This window comes from Zeus faber (assembly GCF_960531495.2).
Source record: "Zeus faber genome assembly, chromosome: 3".
Classification (NCBI taxonomy): domain Eukaryota; kingdom Metazoa; phylum Chordata; class Actinopteri; order Zeiformes; family Zeidae; genus Zeus; species Zeus faber.
In genome coordinates this window covers 36,079,856-36,099,022 of record NC_137190.1, presented here as the reverse complement: position 1 = coordinate 36,099,022, position 19,167 = coordinate 36,079,856, and the positions used below count along the sequence as shown (strand labels likewise).

The 19,167-nt window shown below is 44.4% G+C and overlaps 1 protein-coding gene across 1 annotated transcript in view; it reads right to left on the bottom strand.

The window, feature by feature from the left end:
- gpatch1 (G patch domain containing 1) overlaps positions 1–19,167 on the bottom strand; it is a 41,793-nt gene that overhangs the window by 13,991 nt on the left and 8,635 nt on the right. The window contains exons 4-17 of the mRNA XM_079997130.1: positions 10,662–10,822; positions 10,256–10,353; positions 6,914–6,972; positions 6,325–6,567; positions 5,916–6,063; positions 5,284–5,363; positions 4,614–4,818; positions 3,461–3,587; positions 2,907–3,079; positions 2,268–2,446; positions 1,938–2,065; positions 1,657–1,763; positions 865–1,004; positions 78–348 (exon numbers count right to left, since the gene is read on the bottom strand). Coding sequence (XP_079853256.1) covers positions 78–348; positions 865–1,004; positions 1,657–1,763; positions 1,938–2,065; positions 2,268–2,446; positions 2,907–3,079; positions 3,461–3,587; positions 4,614–4,818; positions 5,284–5,363; positions 5,916–6,063; positions 6,325–6,567; positions 6,914–6,972; positions 10,256–10,353; positions 10,662–10,822 — 2,119 coding nt within the window. The remainder of the gene's footprint in view (positions 1–77; positions 349–864; positions 1,005–1,656; positions 1,764–1,937; positions 2,066–2,267; positions 2,447–2,906; positions 3,080–3,460; positions 3,588–4,613; positions 4,819–5,283; positions 5,364–5,915; positions 6,064–6,324; positions 6,568–6,913; positions 6,973–10,255; positions 10,354–10,661; positions 10,823–19,167) is intronic.

The following is a 19,167-nucleotide window of genomic DNA, read 5'->3' as shown; positions in this document are numbered from 1 at the left end:
TTAATAATTTGCCCAACACTGGGTAAACAAACTATTAGTCAAAATAAGTGATATTCATTAGGGCAGGGTGTTATTACCAGTTGCCTGCACTGCAGAGAAAGAGATGAGAGGCAAGGCTGCTGATGATGTCTCAGACGAGGCGACGCTGAACAGGCTCGGTGCCTGGCTGCCGACATTGGCCAGAATGCCGTCCTTCTCCTCATCACCCTCGTCCTCTGACGAAGATGATGACTTCTCATCTGAGGAGCTAGCGAAGATGGCCTTGAACAGATCCATGGGAAGCCGACTTTCCTCCTCTTCCTCCTCCTCTTCTTCTTTTTCTTCACCAGCCTCCTTCTTGACCTTTATCTGCAGTACAAAGACACAACCAAGATTCCAGTGAACAGAGTCTGTATGCTGGTATAAAAAACTCCCCCAGACCCGGGACAGGACTATTCCCCAGAACAAAAACATACTGCCACCAAACTATACATGAGGACATTTCCAAACAACATTGCAGGAAAACTGCCACAGTCGAATGTGACTGCAAAGCCAAAAAAAAATGTAAAAGCATAGTTGGCCATTATTGCATAGCATCGTAATTCACAACTATCTCTCTGGTTTCTTGTCTATAGCAAAGCTTACTCGCCAATGACACTATGTTGTGTGCATTAAACATTTGAAGCTCAATGGCATAACAATTGTTCTCTGTTAAACTACAATTCTTATGCAAGTCATCTATGCAGTAGTAACATTTCTTGCCAGTAGCACCCAGTACTCAGACACTCGGAATTAGTTAATTCAAAGTGTTTCACTGTGTCCCTTTATGCCGATGGGTTCATTTGGCCTTGGCAAGACTGATTTCATATAATAACCCAGTTCTACCTGGGTGTTGGGTTCTTGTTGTGTGGAAGCGGTTTGGGGCGCTGAGGCCTGGTTGCGAGCCACAGACAGGAACTGACTGAGTGGATCTTCTTTCGGCTGGGACTGGGTCTGAACATCCCATCTGGACTTCTTAGTGGGTTCTGAAGGGGAGACGAAAAGGGGGATAAGGAGAATAGAGCTGGGGAGAGGAGGAGCAGCGATGAGGAGACAAGCGTAGGGAAGGAAGCGGAATGCCTCTCTCTGGTCCCTTGTCAAGGTTTCTACATTTTTATTTGTTTTTTTACTTTAGCAGGAGGGATTCTCTTTATGTCTGAGGCCCCAGGTTTAAAGCTGATTCACAAATTATCATTAAACTGTGACAAATGACTTTGAGACTGAAACTGTGACAGAGTGAAAGTAGGTCTTGGACACTGTAATTGTGATAAAGTGAGAGAATGATAAAGGTCCTTCAAACTAACAATGTGATAAAGGGTTTGAGACTGGAATTGTGATGAAGGGAATTTTTTTTTAATTAAAAAAAACAAAAACGCAGAACTTCTCGAGAACTGCTGAAGAAGACTTGGACATATTGCTGTGAGCATCGGATTAATAATAAACAGAAAAAGACAGAAGTATTCAACAGAGGTAGCTGATGGGCATAGCTACAGCTTGTACTTAAAAAATACTCATCTCATATACTCAGCTCAAAGTACGCTTCTCTCTCAGGGCTCTAGGTAGACTGGAAGAGCACTTCCTGCTTTGCACAGACATAAGGGGTACAGAGCAGTCGGATTTGGAGGCTCTGCGCTGTACCTTGTGCTGTGGAGGATGCGCTGGCCGCCGTGGGCTCAGCAACGTCCAGGAAGTTGAAGACAGAAAAGCGATCTCTCTTTACCGTGGGTAGACCCACCACCCCAGACCTGTGAGACACAGAAAAAGTCAATATGTACATTACCTACAGTACAGTTTTACAATTGATTTAACTTAATTTCATCATCTCTACGGGAAGGCGGCCTCCCCATAATAGCTATCCCCATAGTTGTTGGATGTTACAATGGGGTGATTTTGTGTGTGTGTGTGTGTGTGTGTCTCACCCAGGGTACGGGTCGGGAACATTGAACCTCTTGCAGAGCAGTTTGTCAGGGTGCCACTCAAATGAATCTCTGGTCAGCTTCCCAAACATCTTCATTTTGGCTGCGGCTTCTTTGTCATTCACGTCACTCTGGGAGAAACACCACCCACAAAACTAGAGACAGTACTTCCCACAGTACTATGTACAGATTACTCTGGATGACACACTACATCTGGTGAAATATTGTAGTATGCCAACACTCCACTCTATGTTGGCAAATATAGCAATTGAGGTTAAAAATAGAAACGCAGAGTGTGACACAAAGCCGAAAACTGTTTTTAGTGGTAATCACCTCCTCGTTTTGGGGGACCTCCACACTGTCCTCATCATCGCGGTGTTTGGCGCTGGTGAAGCGATAGGAGAGAGAGGAGCTTGTTGGTCTGTAGAGCAAGGCTGCTCGACCAAACTCATCCCTCTCCCTGCTCCTCTCCCACTCTGTCATACTGGGATCGAGACTGGTCTCCAGGGCATCTGGAAACACACACACAATTAAATTGTGAAGTGCAGCGCTCTAAATTAAAACTACACAGATTCTGAGGAAATTCTGCACCGTCAGCAAAAGTGGAGTAGGTTTGGATATTCATATATCATAAATATCATTCCGAATCCATATATTTTTTCTGATAAATTTGAATAATTGCAATAATAAGTGGATCTAATAAGTGGATTTGGGACATGAGATAGAGTTGATAAAACGGATAGTCATCAGGGTTTCTGACACACCTGAATAGAGGTATTGGTGACAAGTTTGTTGGGCAGAGGATATTCATTAAATCAGTCAACATTTGGATCTGGGAACATGTCCGAAGGGACCATGACTGAAGAAGGTCACAGCAAAATGGAACAAAATCTTTGTTGTGTCCTTGTTTTGTAAAATCAAGACGAGATGCAAATTTAAACTAAGCTGACACGAGTCAGCATGTTCTCTTACCTTTGTGCCCCTGTTGAAGCCGGCTAACGTACAGCTCGTAGCGAGCCTGCTTGCTGGCGTTCTGCTCGAACGGCTTGAACGCCTTGGAGTCTGTTAGGGCTCCCTGCTGGAACCTGGAGGCCAGGGCCTGCTGGGCCAATGCCTGGGTTGCTGCTGCAGCCCCTGCAGTACGACTAGGCAGAATGGAAGAATTTATTACCACTGATATAGATGCTGGTTTCCACGCTAAAGTAGGATACTGTATTGGACTAAGCTCAAAATAAACATTTACTGTAAATCCAAGAGTCACAGCAAACCGATGATAAATGATTATCATTATTATACTATCAAAACTCATTCTCTCCTCTAGGCCAACAGTCCACAGGTCACAGTACTGTCGATATCACTTGTTTGAAAGTGCGGTTCTGACAGATCCCATGGAAAGGAAATGATAGCTAGATAGATAGCGCGATAATTCTACATGCTACAAGCTCTGATGTAAAATACAAGTCTCTATCACTCTATCACTCTGATTGAATGACAATAAATGTAATTAAATAATCCACCAGCTGTACCTCGCGGAGGGCGGGGCATCGTGGACGGTCTGGGGGGCGGAGCCTACAGGGTGGTGGGAGGAGTTTCGCATGCTGGCCAGCCTCTCTCGGTCAACCGGAAGGAGTAGATCCAGAACAGAGGTCGGTCCTAGAGGAAGATAAGACACAAACACAAATCTTTTATACAAATAACACACAACAAGCAAGAGTGTGTGTCTGTGTATGAGTGTGTGTCTATGATCGAAATCCCTGGTTATCAGAGCACCATAGGTTTCTTACTTAGGTGTCATACTTTCAAAGTTCTTGAAATTTTCCTGATTTTGCTGAAAAGTAATGATGAACTATCATTTCTCTTTGCTTGGTTCAGCTGTTTCTGCCATAATACGGTCTTCTACAATATCCAAATACGACTATTTACTATATAGCAAACCTACCTCTTCAGAAATGTATTACTTGTAATGAATTTACAATTTTGGGCATATGGAGAACATTGTTTGAAACCCCTCCACCCTTTGAAGCATCTTCTTCATCTTCTCTCGGCTGCTCCCGTTAGGGGTTGCCACAGCGGATCATCTGCCTCCAATACCTTTTGTTCTGTGCATCTGCCTCCCTTACACCAACCGCCTGCATGTCCTCCCTCACTACATCCATAAACCTTCTCTTTGGCCTTCCCCTTTTCCTCTTGCCTGGCAGCTCCATCCTCAGCATCCTTCTACCAATGTAACTCATCTCTGCTACAGACGTGTCCAAACCATCTCAATCTCGCCTCTCTCACTTTTTCACCAAACTGTCCAACCTGAGCTCTAAAATACTGAATATGATTTGAATTGTTTAACATTTTTTTGTTTGACAGAATTCCATATGTGTTATTTGATAGCTCTGATGTCTCCACTATTATTCTCCAATATAGAAAATAGTAAAAAAAAAAAAGAAAACTCCCCTGAAGGAGCATGTGTCCAAACTTTTGACTGATACTGTATATATAAATAATAGTAATAATTATGGTTGTACATTATTCAGTATAAAACAGTGTAATTTGTAATCTTGTCCTACAGCAGTGCCATGCAGTGTTCACAGTTAGACACTGTGATGGCGGCGCTACTGAGGTATCACAACAGATGATTTCAGCGGCAAATGAGGTAGCAACACTCCTTTTTCGAGAAACAGGAAGTACCTTGTAAGGCTTTTTCCCCCAGCAGCGTCCCCCTCTGGCCAGAGTCTAGCATGTGACGGCCTGTCTGTGCTTTTTCAAGCACCAGTTGGCCCCTGGAGGCCTGCAGGGCCTGGACCACCATTGGACTTAGGTGAGAACCTTCCAGAATCGGACGGAAATGGTGGACCGGCCGATAATCCCTGGGGAGCTCTGGTGGGGGGAAAACCTGCAGTGGAGAAGGAGAAGGAGAAAGAGACCTTTTATCTTTGTAAAAGGTGTCATCGGAACGCTCTCAATGAATTGAAACCTTTCTGCTTATATAATTAACAGAAAGCATCATTCACACCTTGAGGTTCACAGCTTTCCTGAATGTCATAATCTTACGATTTTGAAGAGCAGTGTACTTTATACCTTTGTAGACGGTGTCATATTTTAAAGTCTCTTTTCATTGAAGTTCTGCTCCAAAATGAAGCGTGTGCAAACCAAAGACCAAAGACGTAAGATCTCTGGACGTCTTTTTTGGACAACCCAACACATGACCGATGCATCAGTTGATGACTTTGCTAACTGGATTGACCCAGATATCCCAGTGTTCATTCCAACAACAATTGCACAACGAAAGATTTTTCTTTTTTCTTCCCAAGAACAAACAAAGTTGTACATTCCAAAATAAGGAGGGAGGTCTACGTACTATTTTGTTTTTAGCGGGTCTATCTGCCAGTGTAAATCCTTCTAGAATCTTCCCCAGGTACGAGGCATCTCTGTTGCGTTCTGGGTGCAGAAAAGGTTTTAATATCAATATAAATAATTCCCAGATTAGGCAATGGTGAGAAGAAGTCAATAGAAAGAATACAAGAAGACAGCAGGCAGTCAACAGGATGTATACAGGAAGAGAATAGGAAGTACACAGATTGTATACAGGAAGTCAATAGAATGTATACAGGAAGAGAACAGGAAGTCAACAGAATGTATAGTCTCATCATCAGCATCATCATCAGAGCAGAGAGGGGATCTTTTTATATATTGTATTATCACACCGAATAGTCAGCCAACACTATATCCATCATTTTGTGCACGCTATACCGCATAATATTTGCCAACATCTTGGTAAACTGGGAGAGTCTTGCTCTCATCATGTCGTTCTACCTCTTTTTGAATGGTACAAGTTTGATATTCATGGATTAACATTGTATATTTACAATTTTGCATATAAAAAAATTTAAATACAACAAACCTTTGCTAGATAAGCTGGTAGAATTTAGTGTCCATTAACAATTTGTATTCACATATTAATATTCATTCAGGATTAATTTGAGCCTTAACCTTTCTTCTTTCTGTACTGTTGGGGGGCGGTCCACCCGAACAGCCCATCCCCTGGCTCTTCCCCTCCCAGCACAGTGTCATAGTTGGACATGCTGTCCCTGTGGTACACCTCTTCATCCTCATCCTCCAGAGCCCCCACACCAAAGGCCTGCAGATCAAAGTTCACAAGAAGGCATTGTAGAGTACAAAATCCGCCAAAGATGGTTACCAAGGGGAAAGACAAATCAATGGAAATGGTATCTAGGGGGTGCTTAAGGATAACATCCATACTAGATACACATTGTCAAATTCAGCTTAATAGGTTATGAACAGTTCATAACCAGAACCACCATAAGGCCTGAGGTGAAAAATGTCAAACAGAAGACAGTTATGGTCTGGGACACTGACACACACATGCACGCAGACACACCTGTCCAGCTACTCCTCTCCTGTGTGTTTGCGGATGTCGTTGGTCTCCAAACAGGCTGTGGGTTCTGTCCGAGTCCAGACTGAAGAGGTCAATGTGTCCCATGGATGAACTGCCCCGCAGAGCCTGGCTGGGGTCCAGCCCACGGTAGCCCAGGCCCTGGAGCCCCACCTTGGGATTGAAGTCGATGGGGGTGACGTCCTTGGGAGCAAAGGTGACATTCTCCGGGGCAAACTCTTCATCGTCCTGCGTCCAAACGAACAATTTAGAAAACAGGTCAGCATTGATACTTATGTATTGAATTGTAGTGCATCAAACCAGATTTATTTTTATTAAGAAATATCTATTTGTTGTCTTGAAAATAGGAGTCTTCTAAACCCTAGGAGTTCATGTTGCTGCCTTTACAATGCTGTTCTTACTCTACAGTGGAATGTAATACATATTTGCATGAATATCAAAATGAATAGCAAAATTATTTTTAATTTAAGTAAAGGAAAATGTTTGGAAGCCATGTTTGTGATGCTACTAAATCTGAAGTTTACTGTGAATTTTCACAGCACATAGGAAAGGCACAGACTTCTACGCTTCGTACCTCAGATTCCTCTGAGCCGACCGGAGGCAGCACACAGCCGTAGATGCTGGCTCTGTGGTCTTCACAGGAAGAAGACAAAAAAGTGGCTACATTAAACAGCAACAGCTGGAGAGGAATTCCGAGAGACAGCGCAAAATTAAATAAAAACACTTGCACGGGGACAAACTTCTTACTACTTCCTTTTATTACTTGCAGGTAATTAACAATCTTGAAGGTGGTTTTATTAATAACACTATTTTGACCATCTGGTACTCCAGAAGTTTAAGATTGAAAGTAGTGCACTTAAAGTGCCAATCTCAAAGATTTTCATTGAAATAAATGTTAAGTCACTATCGCTGAATACTGTACCAGGATGACTAACAACAACGACAAGACCTGGTTAACAACTAAATTCAGACAGCTAATGTCAAGTACAGATTTAGCACAGGGGTGCGAGATGCTAAATGACTGTACTCAAAGAAACTCCAACACCAATTCTCAGCCAATGACTCTGCCTCTGTCTGGAAAGGGTTCAGACAAATCACTAACCTCAACCAAAAACAAATCACTCCATGAACAACACAGGCCTGGCCAACAAACTGAACAACTTCTACTGTTGCTTTGAAAGGCAATGCGACAGTCCTGACACCATCCACATGACACCTTCCACCAGCCCCAGCTCCACCTCCCCCACCACAGCGACGACTCTTTCGATCCTGGAGAGGGATGTCAACAGTCTTTTCAAGAGGCAGAAACTCTGCAAAGCAGCCGGACCAGACTTTGTCCCTCCATCTACCATGAAGCACTGTGCTGACCAGCTGTCTCTGGTGTTTGCAGACATTTTCAACAGCTCACTAGTGACATGTGACACCACCCGCATTGGGCTCATCTCTGGTGGGGATGAGTCCGCCTACAGGTGGGAGCTTGACCATTTGGTGACCTGGTGAACAACAACCTGAAGCTCAATGCAGTAGACAGTGGAGATCGTTGTGAACGTCAGGAAGAACGCAACCCCACTCACCCCCATTACCCTGTGTGACTCCCCAGTCGACTCTGTGCAGTCCTGTCGCTTCCTGGGAACCGTCATCTTCCAGGACCTCAAGTGGGAGCTGAGAAAGATCATCAAGAAAGCCCAGCAGAGGTACTTCCTGTGGCAGCTGAGGAAGTTCAACCTGCCAGAGACGATGATGGTGCCCTTCTACACCTCCATCATTGAGTCCATTCTCACCTCCTGCATCACCGTCTGGTACGCTGCTGCAACCACCAAGGACAAGGGCAGACTGCAGTGTGTCATTTGCTCCACTGAGAAGGTGATTGGCTGCAATCTGCCATCTCTCCAGGACCTGTACGCCTCCAGGACCCTGAAGTGTGCAGGTAAGATTGTGGCTGACCCCTCCCACCCCGGACACAAACTGATTGAAACACTTCCATCTGGAAGGAAGCTGCGGTCCAACAAGGCCAAAACCTCTCACCACAAGAACAGTTTCTTCCCGTCTGCAACTGGCCTCATGAACAAGACCCAGAAACCCCACTAAAGCTGTCCCTCACACCTCCCCTAAATAAACACTACATGGACCTATATGCCTTGAATTTAATTGATATGTCAATGCATTACGTTAACACACCTTCTTCATTCTTCTGGATTATTATCCATGTACATTGCACATACTGTTATACTTAATACTCTGAAACATACTCGCTTTTTTCTGTAAACACCGAACACCTTGACATATTCCCTGTATGTGTAAACTTACTTGCCAGTAAAGACGATTCTGATTATGAATGAGGTAACGGTAACACAAAGGTGAATGATGGCCTATGGACCACTGATGAAAGCCCTTGAATTTGCACGGAACCGGGTATTAAGAAATATCACGAACCAGGTGTCTGTGGCGACTTTCCCACCAATGAGTTCAAATTCATGCATTCATGTGTACTGGCAACCTCCAATTGTTATAGAGGCATGGCCCAGGTGCTAACTACCAACTGACTGACATCACACAGGCGACACTGTTTGGATCTCTGGGAAGTGAGGTCCAAAAACACACCTGCAATTACTATTTTTCGCCAAAGGTGCCACCAAAAAAAATAAAACAGAAACCTTCAAAATTACAATTTTAATAAAACCCCTACCTAGACCATGACACTTAGCCATGAACATCCTTTCGCTTCCATTACCCAACGTAAGGAAACCATTTTGCAAAAGAGTTATGTACACAGATATTTGTATAATTTCACCACTGCTTGTTGGAAAAAAAAAATATATATCCATCTATAATAAACTGATTATATACTGTTTATTAGTTAGCACAGCTAGACCAGTCGACCATCCAAAGCAGCGGAGAGTGCGGGGCAGAGGTGAAGAGAGTAAAGCCAGGGTGGAGTAGGTAGAGAAGAGTGTCCGCAGTGATGTGTGACAGAAGGGTTCCAGGAAGAGTGAGGGGAAGGTCTACAGGATGGTAGTGAGACCAGCTATGTTGTATGGTTTAAAGGCGGTGGTACTGACAAAAAGGCAGGTGGCTGAACTGGAGGTGGCAGAGTTGAGGATGTTGAGATTTTCACTGGGAGTGACAAGGACGGACAGGATTAAGAATGAGTACATTAGAGGGACAACTCAGGTTGGACAGTTTGGTGAAAAAGTGAGAGAGGTGAGATTGAGATGGGTTGGACAAGTGTGTAGGAGATACATTGGGAGAAGGATGCTGAGGATGGAGCTGCCAGGCAAGAGGAAAAGAGGAAGGCCAAAGAGAAGGTTTATGGATGTGGTGAGGGAGGACATGCAGGCGGTTGGTGTAAGGGAGGAAGATGCGCAGAACAGAAGGTATTGGAGGCAGATGATCCGCTGTGGCGAACCCTAACGGGAGCAGCCGAAAGGAGAGGAAGATTAATTAGCACAGCTAATGTTGTAATAATTCTCTGCAGAATGTCTTTTTTTTTTAACCTACTCGTAGTTCATTTAGAACTAAAGTTTAAATTTTGTAGAATATATAGTGTATATGTTCTTGTGTGGAAATGTTTAAATGAAATTCTAATCTTAATATCAGTCTGAAAAATTACAACTACATTTTTTTGTAAAAGACTGTTTAGCCCCAGCGCAAAATGGAGGGCAATTTCATCCCTTACCTCTGCTAACTGCGTGCTGCATGCTTACTGTGTTAGCTCAATGCAAAGCAACAGAGGAAGCCTAGTACCTGTGAAATTAGGGAAATGCACCTTCCAACATCTCAAGAGCTGGATTATAAGTGATACGGTGCCCAGCTGATTTAAAACAACAGAGCCAATTCCCCAAAAAGCTTGAGTATCCCTTCAAGACAGATTGGAATGCAGGGATACCGTTTTGCGCATGATGAAATGGAAACCCACCTGTTTCCTGCCTGTCTGCTTTCCTCTTGAGGCGAGGTCCAACACCCTGGCCTTCCTTCCAGCCCATTCTCCTCAGTATCTCCACTCCTATGGAAGACCTGGTAGCCAATAACAGAACCTGCACTGAATCATTGCTGGTTAGGGGCTTAAACCTCACGACTGCAAATGGATAGAAATTTTAATCGTTTTTTTACTATGGTACGGCTTCTGCATTGTTTTGTTTTGAAACACAATTAAGACAAAGCAACAATCTATGAAAACGGCCTACATTGCTTCAATGCATCTCAAGGTGGGTTTCATACAATTTCAATATCATTTTAGATCATATCGTTTCCCTTTTATTATCTAAAGTGGTGGTACTACTACTAGAACTATTTAAGTCTGTTCTGAGGTTCCGTCTCCTCACCTATAAGGTGATATTAGCTCCAATAGTAAGTTGTCTCCAGGGATGGGAGCGGAGAGGGAGTTGATGGCCCTGGCTTTGTCCCGGATCTGGTCCCTCTTGCCGGACTGGAACTCTTCACTGGTAATGATCTTGGCGGGGGCGATGCCATGCTCGCCGAGGTCCTGAGAGACAGTCAAAGCGAAAGAGGGTCAGTCTCCTCTCGCAATGAAAGGAGGACACATTGGCCCCTACCACGCTGGAGCTATGAGAGTGGAAGAGGTAGGGAGGTGGAGTAGAGGTAGAGTAGAGGGAGATATAATATAGGGAGAGTAGAGTCAGAGTAGAAGTAGATTAGGGTACAGGAAGAGTAGAGTAGCAGTAGAGAGGTGGATAGAAGTAGAGTAGAATAGAGGTAGGGAGGGGGAGCAAAGGTAGAGTAGAGGGAGCCATCATATAAGGAGAGTAGCGACAGAGTAATTTTAGAGTAATTTTGTTATTGCCTAGGGATGAAGGGTTTATTCTGGCATCTCTCTCTCTCTCCCTCCCTCCCCCCCCCCCCCCCCAGGGGCTTTATTGGCATTAGAAACACAGTTGTTTACATTGCCAAAGCAAGTGTCAAATTAAACAACAAACAAGAAAAACAAATGTAAATGTGCAAACATGTAAGACTAGTGAGTAAGATAATAATAGCAATATAAAAATGTACAGTTGAGTTAAATAAAAAGTAAATGGTAAATATAAGTGTAGTAATTAAATGTGAACGCTGCAAATTATTGTTGTGTTATCAAAGATATTTGTTGTGTATGTATGTACAGTAAGTGTGTCTTGTACAGAGGTCACATGTGCTGGACAGCCTTTATGGTGCTTGTATTCCACTGGACGCCCCTTTCTGGTCACAGCAGCTCACAAATTTTGCTGCTATGTTTGCACAGTCCTGTATTTCCAGCAGATAAGGACGTTTTTTTTGTTATTGGGCAGGTTTTTGATGTCCTTTTGGGTGCTTGTAATCCATGGGTAGTATGTGTCTCTGATGTCTCGGTACAGTTGGCAGGAGGTGAAAAAGTGCAGCTCAGTTTCCACCTCCTGCTGTATGCAGTGGGTGCACAGTCTTTCCTCTCTGGGGAGCCAGGTCTGCCTCTGGCGGCCACTCTCCACGGCCAGGCTGTGTGCACTGACTCTGTACATCTTTAAGGATTTCCTTAGTTTTGGATCGGCTACCATGGTCAGGTAACCAGCGGCTGAGTATTCTCTGTTTAGGGCTAAAAAGCATTCCGGTTTCCTCTGTTTTTTTGCTGATTCTTTCAATGTGTCAAATAGTTTGGTTTTTGTTTTCTTATAATTTGGTTTAGTCTGATGGGGTTTCTATCTGGGGGCTCAGCTTGTGTTTGTGAACAGAGTCCAAGAACCAGCTGGCTGAGGGGCTCCTCCCTACAGTCTCTCTGTAGGTCAGGGCTTTGTTATGGAGCGTGTCAGGGTCACTTTCTTTTAGGTGACAATGAAATTTAAATTATTAAATTTTTTTTTTTTATAAATTAAAAAATAATTATTTTGAATTTTTATAATTAATGGGTATCGTTCTAATTCTGTTCGCATGCATTATTTGGGGTTTCCGTTGGACCTGGAGAATGGATTTGCAAAATTCTTCATGCAATGTCTGAATTTGGTGTTTGTCCCATTTTGTAAAGTCTTGGTTGGCGAGTGCACCCAAGACCTCGCAACCATATATGGAAATGGATTCTATTACCGAGTCTAATATTTTAAGCCAGATTTGAGTTGGGATGTCCAACTTGATGTTCCTTTTGATGGCGTAGAAAGCCCTTCTCGCCTTGTCTCTCAGGTCATTCACTGCTTTGTTGAAGTTACCTGTGGTGCTGATGTTCAGACCCAGGAAGGTATAGTTTTTTGTATGTTTTAGAGCAAAAGTACCTATAAAGAATTGAAGTGTGTGGTTTTGGCAGACCGCTCTAATGCCCTCACCAGTTCATTGTTGTAGATGTTGAAGAGGGCTGGGCTCAAGCTACATCCTTGTCTGACCCCCCGGCTTTGGAGAAAGTATTTTTTGCCAATCTTGACAGCGCACTTAGTGTGTATATGGAGTTTATGACATCGTAGGTTTTTCCCCCCGAAACCACTTTCTAAAAGTTTATAAAGCAGACCCTCGTGCCAGATAGAATCAAAGGCCTTTTTGAAGTCAACAAAGCCGGAGAATATTTTGCTTTTGTTTTTGTTAAATTGGTTGTCAATTAGTGTGCTAAGGGTGAAGATATGATCTGTTGTGCGATTATTTGGAATGAAGGCAATGTGGGATTTGCTCAGGACATTTTCAGTCAGGAGTTGTAGTGGTCTCTGGTTCATGATCATACAGAGGATTTTCCTGAGGTTGCTGTTGACGCAGATCCCACGGTAGTTATCGGGGTCATACTTGTCTCCGCCTTTGTGCAACGATGTTATCCGGTTATCCTTGATTCCAAACATTGAGGAAAATCCCAGAGCCGAGGACGATATAGCCAATTGGAATTTGAGGTCTGAGAATTTCATCATTTCATTGAGGATGCCATCAACACCACAGGCTTTCTTGGTTTCCAATGATTTTATTTTGTCCTGTTTTTCTTTTATTTGTCACACAACACACCACACTACAACACATGCTTGCACACACACACACATGCACATGCTTTGGATGGTGGCCGGTGAAATGGTTCCTCTGCATTTAACCCATCCTGGCTTTGTCCTTCCTCCGGGGCAACAGCCAGGAGCAGTGGGCAGCCTACAAAGACGCGCCCGGGGACCAGTTGATAAGTGTCCATCGCTGGTCAGACGATGATGTGTGCATGTTTTTGAGGGGGGTCCTTACTGACGTGAGGTGGAGGAAACCCCATGTGAGCACGGGGAGAACATGCAAACTCCACACAGAAAGGCTCCTATTTGGGAGATAACCTGCCATAGTGCAGATGTATGTTCTGGTTGTCTGGGTCTCTATGTTTTTGGTTAGATAGGTTCCTTCATTGCTGAGTTTTTTGCATTCATTGTCAAACCATTTGTCTTTGTTGTTATTTTTTGGTGTTTCTATCTGATGCTTTTAGGCTTGATAACGCTGAAAGGTCAAATATATTATTCCATTTTTCTACTGCCCTTTTTACATCTTCACTGTTGTAGTGAAGGGTTCGTCCCAGAAACTGGTCTCGGAGTGACTGGACTTGTGTTTGCCTAATAGCATTTTTGGTAGGTTTCCAAGCTACCTGCCTTCCATTTGTAGCTTTCTTAAATATGATGTAATATGATGTAATTTGGTTGGCTTTGGAACTTCCTGATTGTATGTTGATCTATTTAGGTAGACTGTGGTTTTGCTGTGGTCGGACAGGGGTGTTAGTGGGCTGACGGTGAACCCTCAGAGACACCGGGTTGAGGTCAGTTAGGAAGTACTGTAATCTATCGTGCTACTACTCAGAGATGAGCTGTAGGTGTACCTACCGTAAGACTCCCCTCAAAGTCTACCATTGACTATGTACAGGCCCAGCAAATGACAGAGCTGTAGGAGCTGTGATCCATGTTTGTTTCTTGCTTTGTCATAGTTGTGTCTGTGGGGGCATATTGGAGAGGGAGGTGTTTGTCTCCCTGTATGCTGAGTGTGTCAGTTTCTCATCATGTCCTGGCACTGAGGTCCCCACAGATAACAATGTGGCCATGAGACTGGAAGTGGTTAATCTCCTCCTCCAGAATGGAGAACATGTCACACACAAACACACACACCCACACACACACACACACACGCTTTGAACGTACCCATTTCTCTCCGTTCCTCCCTCATTTACTGCCATAAGTATGACAGGAAGAGCCCACATGCCCAATTGCTCTGTTTTCCTGGATCTGAACTCTGTTTTTCAATACAGTTGTCGTCCAATGTTTATGTTTTGTGTAAATGTTGTTTGGTTCTATGTTAAATTGTCTCACCCGTGGTGAATCTCCCCCTCTTGGAGTAGTGATTAGTTGTTTATAGACCCAAATATGGTAAAATAGTTCTCGCAAGAGGGGGATTGGTGGTGGTTCTGTATAACAAAAAAATTGTGCTCTTGTCATCCTATGGAGGCGGAGACCCGGGGAAAATAGCTGTTCTCAGAGAATTCATAAAAAAAACCCATAAATATCCTGTTTTTACAGTAAACACATAGTGATGTAGTGAATGAGGTGGATTGTGGAATATGGTAGAAGGGAGCCCATGTGTTGAGCCATGGCACAGTTTTTAGTGCAGGGGTGGCCATTTTGTTTTCACCGGAGTTGGACGTAAATATTGTGTCAAAAGATGAAGTGAGTGAAGGTAGATTGTTAGTTGTAAGGGCTAAAATTAATGGCAGGAACTTTGTCTTTATTAACATCTAGATTCAAGAAGTTTATTCGTCACATACATATACATACTTTCATACTTAGATGCAGTGAAACACACCCAGTGTTTACACACAATATGTTCGAGACTGAACACAATAGCTACCTAAGAATTTCTACTTGACTAACTGATTCCTAAAACAAAATGCAGTAGGTAGAATACTATAGAATAAAATAAAATATATAGAATAAAATAAAATAAAATAAGAACTCAAAGGTATTGCAGGGTGGGGGTACAAAATAGATAAAGGGAATAGGCTTATGTATATGGGATAGGCTATTTATGTAGATACAGATATGTGCATTAAAGTGGCATGTGAATAAAGTGAGGTTGTGTTTGTGAGATATACAGCACAGTATACAACAGTACAGCGCAGCAATTCAACCCAGAACAGTGACACAGTATGCGGTACAGTATGCTACATACAGTACAGTAAGGTAGAGGAGCCTATGTGTGTGGCTCAGTGAGGACCCCTGGTGAGGTCAGCATTGACAGTTCTTATGACTTGCGGGAAGAAACTCCATCTCAGTCTCTCTGTTCTCGCTGTGTGACTGCGGAGGCGCTTGCCTGACCACAGCAGCTGGAACAGTCCGTTATTGGGGTGGTGAGGATCCTTCATGAGGGAGGGGTAGTACCAGTGGTACGTTCAGCTGAACGCACCACCCTCTGCAGGGCCCGCCTGTCCTGAGCAGTACAGTTCCCAAACCAGGCAGTGATGTTGCCTGTCAGGATGCTCTCCACCGCTCCACAGTAGAAGGGATTGAGGATCCTCAACGAGACCCGTAATTTCCTCAGCTGCTTATGACACAGTCAACCACAGACGTCTCCTCGGCAAGATCCTGGAGACCAGAAGGGACATCCGTCTGACAGAACTGATCAAAAGCATGCTTGAAAACAGGAACTTTTTTGTTGAGCTTGGAGGAAAGAAAAGCAGGTGGCGAAGACTCAAGAATGGCCTTCCACAGGGAAGTGTGCTTGCACCACCACTCTACACCAACGACCGACCAACCAAAAAGTCCAGACACTCGCCGCTTCATCTATGCGGACAACCTTGGCATAGGTGCACAAGCCACTGACTTCAAAGTTGTGGGAAGACAGACTCTCCAAAGCTCTGGCAGAGCTAACACCTTACTATGAAGGCACCACCTACGTGCAAATCCATCATAGACACAGGTGTGTGCCTTCCACCTGAGAAATCGTGAAGCCAAGCGCCAACTGAAGGTCAACTGGTCAGGAACCTCCCTCGAACACTGTGAGCATCCGGTCTACCTTGGGGTAACCCTGGACAGATGCCTCTCTTTTAAGACCCACATTGAGAAGACCAAGTGTAAAGTGAGTGCTAGGACACAACATCATCCGCAAAGACGCTCACTGGAACAACCTGGGGTGCAAACTCACAGACTCTGAAAGCAACCGCACTGGCTCTCTGCTACTCAGCTGCCGAGTATGCTTGCCCAGTAAGCCTAGAAGTTGGACCCGCCCTCAATGCTAGCTGCCGCCTTATCACTGGCTGCCTGAAACCAACACCTACAGACCCGCTATACATCCTGGCAGGCATAGCCCCACCAGAGATACGATGGAATGCAGCAAGCAAGAAAGAGCGGCAACAACAGTCCAATGATCAAAGACATCCTCTCTTTGGCCATGTGCCAGCCAAAAGCCGCCTTAAATCCAGAAAAGTTTCCTGAAGAACGTCCCACCTCTCAGAACACCGAGCGCAAGCGATGAAAGAGTCACTCGGTGGGAAGAAAGACTTCCAGGTGTCATGACATTTCACTGCATATATGTATGACCGTATGTATATGTATGTGACAAATAATCTCTTGAACTTGAACTTGAACTTGACAACCTCCCACCAGAAACAACAATGGAGCTAAAGGCGAGCGAGGCACTGCCGCCGGAGCAGCCACCAACTACGCAGTGTGGAAATGCCTTAACAGACTAAGATCTGATGTTGGACGTGCAAAAGCCACTCTTGCCAAATGGGGATACCTGAATGACGGGGACGTGTGTGTGTGACTGTGGAACTGGACCACAGACCATGGAGCACCTCCCTGATATGTCCCCTGCTGGAACAGCCCTGCACAGCATCGGACTTAGCAGAGTTTAATGAGAAGGGCCAGCAATGTGTTCAGCTGTAGCTGAACCACATCTAGCCAAGCTTGTAACTGACTGTTTTGTGGACACAACAAGAAGAAGACCGCATCAGAGCCCTCCTGACATCATGCTCAGACACAGAGCGTGCGCTCATCCCCAGCGGTGTAACTCAAATTAGCGCCGCTTTGTAATTGTCCATATTTGCAGATACAAGACCGTCATTATAAGCGGCCCGTGTGAGCATTCAGAGCGCAGTGGATGGATTTATCGACCCACGGCTTCTGGTTGGAAATATCCAAAACTTTCACCGTGGGAACGATGTTGTCGCTAACGTGCAACGAAGCTCACCGCTACGTCCGTAAACTCGCTGACGTCACTTGAACTTGATTGGAACATGTCCCAGTCTACGTCAGTCAGAGCGTCCTGAAGGGCAGCCTCTGATTGGCCTCCACCTTTGGATTTCCCCGACTCACCCTATCTGTCGCCGCGGGACACAGAGAAGGGACTAGGCTGGACGAATGGCTTTATCCGGCACCAGCGGTTTCAGCCATGTCTCCATCAGGCAGAGGACTGACGGAGACTGAGTTCTCGTATCCCGTTGAATTTAATTCTCGCTTGAAGTTCATCCATCTTGTTCTCCAGAGACTGAACGATGGCAAGAAGGATTCTCGGCAGAGGTGGACAGTCAAGGTTGCATCCTCATTCTGACCCGAATGCCATCTCGTTTCCCATGGTGCTTTCTCCGTGGCCCGCTCATGGAACAGCGGCTCCATTTTTGTTGTTGTTGTGTTGAGAGTGTTGGCGCGTAAAATTTTGTTTTTATGTTTATATATCCACGAGTGCATCGCAGCAGTAAGAGATAACTGCCGATGCTTTTTTGCGGACATCATGATAAAAAAACGGAAAAGAATACTGAAATGTGCGAAGTCGACCGGAGCGTCGGCGCCCACTATCGCCTTCTATGCATCAAACACAGGAAATGAGAGGCCTTATTGATTGGGAAGCTTAGACAGAGATTTCCCTGGTCGTAAAAAAATTAGATCTTGATACTAGGAGGGGATTGGAACTGTACCGTCAATCCACCTTTAGACAGAAAGGGAGAGGAATCCCACATAGGAGTTGCAGGGATACTGAGAGATATTGTCAACAGTGTAAATTTAGTTGATACATGGAGGGATTAAAAATCCAAAACAAAACAATACACATGGCTTAAAGTATTAGGAGATAGTGTAGTGCAGTGCGGTTAGAATGTTTTTTATATACAGGGACCCCACTGAAATAGGCTGGTTAAATCAGCAATTTCACCTGTTAGTTTCTCTGACCACCACATTGTAATTGACTACCTGTCTGTTTGGTCATCACCACAGAGATCTGCTTATTGGAAGTTCAATGTAAAGCTCATACAAGCATACCATGTTTTGCTCGAGTTTTGAGGAGTTCTGGGTCAGGTGGAGGGAAAGTGATTTTGAATCACTGAAGTGGTGGGATGCAGGTTAGGGTCACATTAGGAATTTTCTTCTATCGTATGAACTGTAGCCTCAGTTTCCTGTTCCTGTCCTCCAGGCTACAATTCGCACAGCCTCACCAAAAATGGACAATCGAAGATTGGAAAAACGTTGCCTGCTCGTATGAGTCTCGATTTCAGCTGCAACATTCAGATGGTAGGGTCAGAATTTGGCGTAAACAACATGAAAGCATGGATCCATCCTGCCTTGTATCAACAGTTCAGGCTGGTGATGGTGGTAAAATGGTGTGGGGGATATTTTCTTGGCACACTTTGGGCCCCTTAGTACCAATTGAGCATGATTGAAATACCACAAAATACCTGAGTATTGTCCACCCCTTTATGACCACAGTGTACCCATCTTCTGATGGCTACTTCCAGCAGGATAATGCACCATGTCACAAAGCTCAAATCATCTCAAACTGGCTTCTTGAACGTGACAATGAGTTCACTGTACTCCAATGGCCTCCAGTCACCAGATCTCAATCCAATAGAGCACCTTTGGGATGTGGTGGAACGGGAGATTCGCATCATGGATGTGCAGC